The sequence below is a fragment of the Oncorhynchus kisutch genome, linkage group LG8 (genome assembly GCF_002021735.2).
Source record: "Oncorhynchus kisutch isolate 150728-3 linkage group LG8, Okis_V2, whole genome shotgun sequence".
Classification (NCBI taxonomy): Eukaryota; Metazoa; Chordata; class Actinopteri; order Salmoniformes; family Salmonidae; genus Oncorhynchus; species Oncorhynchus kisutch.
In genome coordinates this window covers 21,581,798-21,592,170 of record NC_034181.2, presented here as the reverse complement: position 1 = coordinate 21,592,170, position 10,373 = coordinate 21,581,798, and the positions used below count along the sequence as shown (strand labels likewise).

At 51.8% G+C, this 10,373-nt stretch overlaps 1 protein-coding gene across 2 annotated transcripts in view; it reads left to right on the top strand.

Annotated features, from left to right (window-relative positions):
• Positions 1 to 10,373, top strand: part of LOC109894926 (semaphorin-4C-like) — a 115,509-nt gene that overhangs the window by 88,604 nt on the left and 16,532 nt on the right. For both annotated transcript variants that reach the window (XM_031829803.1, XM_031829802.1), the window contains exons 3-8: positions 2,105 to 2,259; positions 7,924 to 7,986; positions 8,100 to 8,198; positions 8,817 to 8,913; positions 9,008 to 9,127; positions 9,958 to 10,109. In XM_031829803.1, the coding sequence (XP_031685663.1) occupies positions 2,105 to 2,259; positions 7,924 to 7,986; positions 8,100 to 8,198; positions 8,817 to 8,913; positions 9,008 to 9,127; positions 9,958 to 10,109 (686 nt within the window). The remainder of the gene's footprint in view (positions 1 to 2,104; positions 2,260 to 7,923; positions 7,987 to 8,099; positions 8,199 to 8,816; positions 8,914 to 9,007; positions 9,128 to 9,957; positions 10,110 to 10,373) is intronic.

Here is a 10,373-nt window from a genome sequence, read left to right as displayed (position 1 = left end):
CCGTGCGTAGGGCTGGTGCCATATAACCCGGGCCGAGGAGATGCACTGGAGACCAGATGCGCTGAGCCGGCTTCATTACTCCTGGCTCGATGCCCACTCTAGCCCGGCCGAAACGAGGAGTTGCGATGTAGTGCACCGGGCTATGCCTGCGCACTGGGGACACCGTGCGCCTCACGGCATAACACGGTGCCTGCCCGGTCAACCTCTCGCCACGGTAAGCACGGGGAGTTGGCTCAGGTCTCCTACCTGACTGAGCCACACTCCTCGTGTGCAACCCCCCCCCCCCCCCCCAATAAATTTTTGGGGCTGCCTCTCAGGCTTCCTTGCCAGCCGTGTTCCCTCAAAGCGCTGGCTCCCTTTTCCTGCTGCCTCCGCTCTCCTGGCTGCCTCCACCTGTTCCCATGGGAGGCGATCCCTTCCAGCCAGGATCTCCTTCCATGTGTAGGAACCCTTCCCATCCAGAATATCCTCCCATGTCCATGAGTCCATTCCACGCTGCTCCTGGTTACCACACTTCTTGGTCCTTTTTGGTGGGTAGTTCTGTAACGGTTTTCATAGGTAAAGGAAAGTGAGGACCAAGGTGCAGCGTGGTACATGTTCATAATTATTTTAATAGACCACTGAAAAATACAAAAACAACAACGTGAACGAACGAAACCGAAACAGTTCTGTCTGGTGCAGACACAGAAAACAACTACCCACAACGCATAGTGGGAAAACAGGCTGCCTAAGTATGGTTCTCAATCAGAAACAACGATAACCAGCGACCTCTGATTGGGAACCATACCAGGCCTAAACATAGAAACACAACACCTAGACATACAACATAGAATACCCACCCACATCACACCCTGACCAAACGAAAAATAGAAACATACAAATCAATCTACGGTCAGGCGTGACAAGTGTTTAACATGATTTTGAATGACTACTTCATCGCTGTACCCCACACATACCCCACAGATTATCTATAAGGTCCCTCAGTCGAGCGCTGAATTTCAAACACAGATTCAACCACAAAGACCAGGGAGGTTTTCCAATGCTCAAAGGGATGCTCAATGTGGTTGTTTTTTTGTAACCATCTACCAATAGGTGCCCTACCTTGTGAGGGCACTTATTGGTAGATGGGTACAAATCAAATTAAAATAAACATTGAATATCCCTTTGAGCATGGTGAAGTTATTAATTACACTTTGGATATCAATACACCCAGTCACTACAAAGAAACAGTTACAGAGTTTAATGGCTGTGATAGTTTTCTCCTGAGGATAGAGGAACAACATTGTAGTTACTCCACAATACTAACCTAATTGACAGAGTGAAAATCAGGAAACTTGTACAGAATAAAAAATATTACAGAACATGCATCCTGTTTGCATTGAGGCACTAAAGTAAAACTGCAAAAAATGTGGCAAAGAAATTAACTTTATGGCCCTGAATACAAAGTGTTATGTTTGGGGCACATCTAACAAAGCACATCACTCAGTACCACTCTTAATATTTTCAAGCATGGTGGTGGCTGCATCATATCATGTGTATGCTTGTCATCGGCAAGGACTATTGAGTTTTTAGGATAAAAAGAGTTGGAGCTAAGCACAGGCAAAATCCTAGAGGAAAACCTGATTCAGTCTGCTTTCCAACAGACACTGGGAGATTAATTCACCTTTCAGCAGGACTATAACCTAAAACACAATGCCAAATATACACTGGAGTTGCTTTCCAGGACAACATTGAATGTTCCTGAGGGGCTTAGTTAAATTTTTCTACTTAAATCGTCTTGAAAATCTATGGCAAAACATGAAAATGGCTGTCTAGCAATTCTCAACAACCTACTTGACAGAATTGAAGAATAAAAAAAAGCTCTTAGAGACTTACCTAGAACAACTCACAGCTGCCAAAGATGATTCTAACATGTATTGACTCAGGGGTGTGAATACTTATGTAAATTAGATATTTCTGAATTTCATTTTCAATAAATGTGCAAATATTTCTAAAAACATGTTTTCACTTTATTTGTGCATAGATGGATGGGGAAAAAATGTGGGGAATAATTCAAAGGGGTATGAATACTTTCTGAAGGCACTGTATGTGTGTTCCTCTACAGAGGTACTGGACAGCATGGCCAGGTTCCGGGCTCTAGGTGTGTGGAACTACACCATGGTGACTCTAGCAGAACACGAGAGGGTTCTGTATGTAGGAGCTAGAGAGGCCCTGTTCGCCCTGGACCCTAACGACATCAGCAGACAGCTACGACCTCTGGTAACTACACACAGACACACACACACATACACTATGGATGCACACACACACACCTCAGCACGGCAGACATCAACCACAACTACAACCTCAACCCCATAGACCTGCTACAAGAGTGCAGTCAGTTTCTTGTGCAACATTCCTTAACAATGTTGAATGGAATTAAAGTTGCCTGATTCTGATGTCGTTTATTCAGTGGTGGAGGGGTAACAAAATGATTACATGATTATCTATATCAATGTAATTAGGTAATTAGTCCATAAAAATCTTAGTACACTGAAGGCTTGGTAAAACTTGTTAACGTGCCTCTGTACCTCACATCTTATATCCACTCAGACAAATGCATCTTTGAACAGCAGTATAGAGATTGTTATTTGATTTAACTTATAATGAGCGTTAATTGGATTGTTGTGTGACTGATAATGAACAACCAACAGTTCTGTGTTGTGAGCATCCCAGTAATAAGCAGCCCACCTGTTTGCTGCTGTTCTTCTGTGTTTAGAGGGATGATAGGGCCACTGGATGCCAACTGCCTCACTGTGTCATCCTCTCATCTCTCTCTCCCACTGTCTCTCTCTCCCCCACTGTCTATCTCTCCCCCCACTGTCTCTCTCTCCCCCACTGTCTCTCTCTCTCCCCCACTGTATTTCTCTCCTCCCACTGTCTCCCCCCCCCCACTGTCTCTCTCTCCCCCACTGTCTTTCTCTCCTCCCACTGTCTCTCTCTCCCCTCCCACTGTCTTTCTCTCCTCCCACTGTCTTTCTCTCCTCCCACTGTCTCTCTCCCCCCCCCCCCCACTGTCTCTCTCCCCCCCCACTGTCTCTCTCTCCCCCCCACTGTCTTTCTCTCCTCCCACTGTCTTTCTCTCCTCCCACTGTCTCTCTCTCCCCCCACTGTCTTTCTCTCCTCCCACTGTCTTTCTCTCCTCCCACTGTCTCTCTCTCTCCCCCACTGTCTGTCTCTCCTCCCACTGTCCTCTCTCCCCCACTGTCTTTCTCTCCTCCCACTGTCTTTCTCTCCTCCCACTGTCTCTCTCCCCCCCACTGTCTTTCTCTCCTCCCACTGTCTCTCTCCCCCCCCCTCCCACTGTCTCTCTCCCCCCCACTGTCTCTCTCTCCCCCACTGTCTTTCTCTCCTCCCACTGTCTCTCTCCCCCCCCCACTGTCTTTCTCTCCTCCCACTGTTCTCTCTCCCCCCACTGCTTTCTCTCCTCCCACTGTCTCTCCTCTCCTCACTGTCTCTCTCTCCCCACTGTCTCTCTCCCCCACTGTCTCTCTCTCCCCCACTGTCTTTCTCTCCTCCCACTGTCTCTCTCTCCCCCACTGTCTTTCTCTCCTCCCACTGTCTCTCTCCCCCACTGTCTTCTCTCTTCCCACTGTCTCCCCCCCCACTGTCTTTCTCTCCTCCCACTGTCTCCCCCCCCCACTGTCTCTCTCCCCCCTCCTGTCTCTCTCCCCCCCACTGTCTCTCCCCCCCACTGTCTCTCTCCCCCCACTCTGTCGTCTTTTTTTCTCTCCCCCACTGTTCTTTCTCTCCTCCACTGTCTCTTCCCCCCCCCCCACTGTCTCTCTCTCCCCCCCTGTCTTGCTCTCCCTCCCACTGTCTCTCTCCCCCACTGTCTTTCCTCTCTCTCCCACTGTCTCTCTCCCCCACTGTCTGTCTCTCCTCCCACTGTCTCCCCCCCCCACTGTCTCTCTCCCCCCACTGTCTCTCTCCCCCCCCCACGTCTCTCTCCCCCCACTGTCTCTCTCCCCCTACTGTCTTTCTCTCCCCCACTGTCTTTCTCTCCTCCCACTGTCTCTCTCCCCCCCCACTTTCTCTCTCTCCCCCACTGTCTTTCTCTCCTACCCACTGTCTCTCTCCCCCACTGTCTTTCTCTCCTCCCACTGTCTCTCTCCCCACTGTCTTTCTCTCCTCCCACTGTCTCTCTCCCCCACTCTCTCTCTCTCCTCCCACTGTCTTTCTCTCCTCCCCACATGTCTCTCTCCCCTCCCACTGTCTCTCTCCCCCACTCTCTCCTCTCCCACTGTCTTTCTCTCCTCCCACTGTCTCTCTCTCCCCCACAATGTCTTCTCTCCTCCCACTGTCTCTCTCCCCCCACTGGTCTTTCTCTCCTCCCACTGTCTCTCCCCCCCCCACTGTCTTTCTCTCCCCCACTGTCTTTCTCTCTCCCACTGTCTCTCTCTCCCCCACTGTCTTTCTCCCCCCCACTGTCTCTCTCCCCCCCACTGTCTTTCTCTCCTCCCACTGTCTCTCCCCCCCCACTGTCTTTCTCTCCCCCACTGTCTTTCTCTCCCACTGTCTCTCCCCCCCACTGTCTCTCTCTCCCCACTGTTCTTTCTCTCCTCCCACTGTCTCTCTCCCCCACTGTCTTTCTCTCCTCCCACTGTCTCTCCCCCCCCACTGTCTCTCTTCCCCCCACTGTTCTCCCCCCCCCCCCCCCACCCACGGTCTCTCCCCCCCCCACTGTCTCTCTCCCCCCACTGTCTCTCTCTCTCCCCACTGTCTTTCTCTCCCCCCACTGTCTTTCTCTCCTCCCCTGTCTCTCTCCCCCCCACTGTCTTCTCTCTCCCCCACTGTCTTTCTCTCCTCCCACTGTCTTTCTCTCCTCCCACTGTCTCTCTCCCCCACTGTCTTTCTCTCCTCCCACTGTCTCTCTCCCCCCACCTCTCTCTCTCCTCCCACTGCTTTCTCTCCTCCCACTGTCGTCTCTCCCCTCCCACTAGTCGCTCTCCCCCACTCTCTCTCCTCCACTGTCTTCTCTCCTCCCACTGTCTCTCTCCCCCCACTGTCTTTCTCCTCCTCCCACTGTCTTTCTCTCCTCCCACTGTCTCTCTCCCCCCCACTGTCTTCTTCCCCCACTGTCTTTCTCTCCTCCCACTGTCTCTCTCCCCCCCACTGTCTTCTCTCTCCCCCACTGTCTTTCTCTCCTCCCACTGTCTCTCTCCCCACTGTCTTTCTCTCCTCCACTGTCTCTTCTCCCCCACTGTCTTCTCTTCCTCCCATGTCTCTCCCCCCCACTGTCTCTCCCCCCCCCCACTGTCTCTCTCCCCCCCCTGTCTCTCTCCCCCCCACTTCTCTCTCCCCCAACTGTCTCCCCCCCACTGTCACTTCTCCCCCCCACCTGTCTTTCTCTCCCCAGCTGTCTTTCTCTCCTCCCACTGCTCTCTCCCCCCCACGGTCTTCTCTCCCCCACTGGTCTTTCTCTACATCCCACGTCTCTCTCCCCCACTGTCTTTCTCTCCTCCCACTGTCTCTCGTCCCCCACTGTCTTTCTCTCCTCCCACTGTCTCTCTCCCCCACTCTCTTTCTCCTCCCACTGTCTTTCTCTCCTCCATGTCTCTTCTCCCCTCGCCCACTGTCTCTCTCCCCCACTCTCTCTCCTCCCACTGTCTTTCTCTCCTCCCACTGTTCTCTCTCCCCCCACTGTCTTTCTCTCCTCCCACTGTCTTTCTCTCCCTCCCCCTTGTCTCTCTCCCCCCCCACTGTCTCTCTCTCCCCCCACTGTCCTTCTCTCCTGGCACTGTCTTTCTCTCCTCCACTGTCTCTCTCTCCCCCCACTGTCTTCTCCTCCTGCCACTTGTCTTTCTCTCCTCCCACTGTCTCTCTCTCCCCCACTGTCTTTCTCCCCTCCACTGTCGCTCTCTCTCCCCCACTGTCTTTCTCTCCTCCCACTGTCTCTCTCCCCCCCACTGTCTTTCTCTCCCCCACTGTCTTTCTCTCCTCCCACTGTCTCTCTCCCCCCCACTGTCTCTCTCTCCCCCACTGTCTTTCTCTCCTCCCACTGTCTCTCTCCCCCACTGTCTTTCTCTCCTCCCACTGTCTCTCTCCCCCACTGTCTTTCTCTCCTCCCACTGTCTCTCCCCCCCCCCCACTGTCTCTCTCCCCCCCATTGTCTCTCCCCCCCCCCACTGTCTCTCTCCCCCCCCCACTGTCTCTCTCCCCCCCACTGTCTCTCTCCCCCCACTGTCTTTCTCTCCCCCACTGTCTTTCTCTCCTCCCACTGTCTCTCTCCCCCCCACTGTCTCTCTCTCCCCACTGTCTTTCTCTCCTCCCACTGTCTCTCTCCCCCACTGTCTTTCTCTCCTCCCACTGTCTCTCTCCCCCACTGTCTTTCTCTCCTCCCACTGTCTCTCTCCCCCACTCTCTCTCTCCTCCCACTGTCTTTCTCTCCTCCCACTGTCTCTCTCCCCTCCCACTGTCTCTCTCCCCCACTCTCTCTCCTCCCACTGTCTTTCTCTCCTCCCACTGTCTCTCTCCCCCACTGTCTTTCTCTCCTCCCACTGTCTCTCTCCCCCCACTGTCTTTCTCTCCTCCCACTGTCTCTCCCCCCCCACTGGTCTCTCTCCCCCCCACTGTCTCCTCCCCCCCCCACTGTCTCTCCCCCCCCACTGTCTCTCCCCCCCCCCACTGTCTTTCTCTCCCCCACTGTCTTTCTCTCCTCCCACTGTCTCTCTCCCCCCCACTGTCTCTCTCTCCCCCACTGTCTTTCTCTCCTCCCACTGTCTCTCTCCCCCACTGTCTTTCTCTCCTCCCCACTGTCTCTCTCCCCCACTCTCTCTCTCCTCCCACTGTCTTTCTCTCCTCCCACTGTCTCTCTCCTCCCACTGTCTTTCTCTCCTCCCACTGTCTCTCTCCCCCACTCTCTCTCCCCCACTGTCTCTCTCTCCCCCACTGTCTTTCTCTCCTCCCACTGTCTCTCTCCCCTCCCACTGTCTTTCTCTCCTCCCACTGTCTTTCTCTCCTCCCACTGTCTCTCTCCCCCCACTGTCTCTCTCCTCCCACTGTCTCTCTCTCCCCCCACTGTCTTTCTCTCCTGCCACTGTCTTTCTCTCCTCCACTGTCTCTCTCTCCCCCACTGTCTTTCTCTCCTTCCACTGTCTTTCTCTCCTCCCACTGTCTCTCTCTCCCCCACTGTCTTTCTCCCCCCCACTGTCTCTCTCTCCCCCACTGTCTTTCTCTCCTCCCACTGTCTCTCTCCCCCCCCACTGTCTTTCTCTCCTCCCACTGTCTTTCTCTCCTCCCACTGTCTCTCTCCTCCCACTGTCTTTCTCTCCTCCCACTGTCTCTCTCCTCCCACTGTCTTTCTCTCCTCCCACTGTCTCTCTCTCCCCCACTGTCTCTCTCTCCCCCCCACTGTCTCTCTCCCCCCCACTGTCTTTCTCTCCTCCCACTGTCTCTCTCTCCCCCACTGTCTTTCTCTCCTCCCACTGTCTCTCTCTCCCCCACTGTCTTTCTCTCCTCCCACTGTCTCTCTCTCCCCCACTGTCTTTCTCTCCTCCCACTGTCTCTCTCCCCCCCACTGTCTTTCTCTCCTCCCACTGTCTCTCTCTCCCCCACTGTCTTTCTCTCCCCACCATCTCTCTCTCTCCTCCCACTGTCTCTAAATTAATCTCTCTCTCTCTGATCCATCTCTATCTATCTCTCTCGCTGTTATCAATTCAATTTAAGGGCTTTATTGGCATGGGAAACATATGTTAACATTGCCAAAGCAACTGAGGTAGATAATAAACAAAAGTGAAATAAACAATAAAAATTACCAGTAAACATTACACTCACAGAAGTTACAAAAGAATAAAGACATCTCTTCCAACTCTCTCTGACTGTCTCTCTTGCACTCATATCTCTCTCTCTCTCTCTCTCTCTCTCTCTCTCTCTCTATCGCAGATAGAGTGGCCAGCACCACAGGAGAAGAAGAGAGAGTGTTCTGCCAAGGGCAAGAACAACCAGGTACGGATCCTTAAAGTTTCTGTTGACATTCGAGTACTTCATTAGACTGAGTTGATGATTAATGCTATGAATCGTAGAATATTATGCTTCAGTGTTAGTCTCCTCTCCCACAGACAGAGTGCTTCAACTTCATCCGCTTCCTGCAGAGCTACAACCACACCCACCTCTACACCTGTGGAACCTTCGCCTTCCAGCCCAAGTGCACCTACATCGTGAGTGGCTCTCAATGGTAGAGTCCCAAATGGCACCCTATTCCCTTCTTAATGCACTACTTTTGACCAGAGCCCTGGGAATAGGGTGCTATTTAGGACCAACAAGGTCTCAGTCACTTCCTGACCTTAAATCTGTGTCTTCAGTCCACTCTGTCTGGAGGTGATATTAGAGTTGATCTGTCCTTGTGGTGGTATCACAGCTAGCAGCACCAGTGACATGGTGTCATGTCTTCTGTCTTCTGTCTGACACCTCCACACCACATCCTCCCCATACGACTGAATCGTCTGTGTCAAAGGAAAGAATATCCCAAGCAAACGAGGCAGTGGTATCTGGCTGTGTGTGTGTGTGTGTGTGTGTGTGTGTGTGTGTGTGTGTGTGTGTGTGTGTGTGTGTGTGTGTGTGTGTGTGTGTGTGTGTGTGTGTGTGCACCTGCCTGACAGAGATATGATAAGACGGTGTGGCGAAGGCAGGGAGCGAGGACTGTGGCTCCTGTTAGAACGGTTGTCACGGACAGACAGAGCCCAGAGCTGTGTTAGTCATGCACTGACCACCTGTGTCTCTGTGTATTTGTGTGTCTGTGTGTGTGTCTCTGCGTGTGTCCTGTTGTCAACCCACAGAATGCTGACTACTTCAGTCTCAACCCTGGCTCCCTGGAGGATGGGAAGGGCAAGTGTCCCTACGACCCTGCCAAAGGCCACACAGGCCTCATAGTGGGTAAGCCATCTATTTCACTCTATTCTACTCTATTTTATTCTTTGTGTAAATGTTCTGTAATGGTGCTCATCCTGCCTGCCTCTGTGTCTCCCAGACAAGGAGCTGTACTCTGCCACACTGAATAACTTCCTGGGTACTGAGCCTGTGATCCTGAGGAACCTGGGACAGCAACACTACAGCATGAAGAGTGAATACCTGCCGGCCTGGCTCAACGGTGAGAGAGTGGGGGGGGGGTAAAAAGAGGGTTAAATGAGGAGGGGAGGAGAGAGAGGGGGGGAGGTATGTAAAAAGAATGCAAGGATAGAATGAGAGAGGTAAATGGAGGAATTGAGGGAGAGGGGAAGATGGAACTGAAAGAGTTGGAGAGGGAGATGAGATATGGAGAGGTTAGGGGCTAGCTAATAGGACCTCAGAGGCAGTGAGAGATGGAAAAATCAGGTGAGTGTGAAAAAGCCTGGTAGAGGGGTGAGAGGTAGAGAGATGAGGTTAGAGGAGTGGACAGGAGTGATACATGAGGGAAGAGGTGTTAGAGAGATAATGGAAGATGATGGAAGGGTATTAGATGAGACGAGGTTAGAGGGTAAAACATTACATTATATTAGAGGGAGGGGAGGTGGCTGTATGTGTGTGTGTGTGCGTGCATGTGTTTGTGTGCACATGAGTGTGACCGTGTGGGCATACAGATGTAGGATCTTAATATGAACACTCTTTTGTTGCTGAGAATTTTCCTACATAGAAGGAAATGCTAACTTGTAATGTGTTCAAGCTTCTAAAGTTTGTGATTTAGGGTTAGGGTTACCATCCCTTACAACATTATTTTCCTGCTGCAGCAAACTGGCTCAAATTTAGATCCTACATCTGTACGTGTGTGTGTGTGTGTGTTCACATCTCATGCTCCTGTGTGTGTGTGTGTGTGTGTGTGTGTGTGTGTGTGTGTGTGTGTGTGTGTGTGTGTGTGTGTGTGTGTGTGTGTGTGTGTGTGTGTGTGTGTGTGTGTGTGTGTGTGTGTGTGTGTGTGTGTGTGTGTGTGTGTTGTTCTCTCAGAGCCTGACTTTGTGGGCTCAGCCCTGGTGAGGGAGAGCAGTGGCAGTAAGGAAGGTGACGATGACAAGATCTACTTCTTCTTCAGTGAGAGAGCTGTAGAGCTGGACTGTGACACAGAGCTCACTGTGGCCAGGGTGGCCCGTGTCTGCAAGGTAGGCTACACGCATATATGGTTACACACACACAGATTTGTTGTTGGGAATTTTCAGGACTTTTTGGGGAGTAAAAATGTAACAGGAAATGCTCACCTTCCCATGTCATCACTTTATCTTTCCCCAGCTGGAGTGAATGGCAATCTCTGGTTTGATCTTATTCCTCTGTCACAGTGTGCTCCGTTGTATCTAATGCATAATATGTTGTAATGTTAACCTTAACCTAACTCCTAACCTTAACCCTAAACCTTAACCTAACACTAA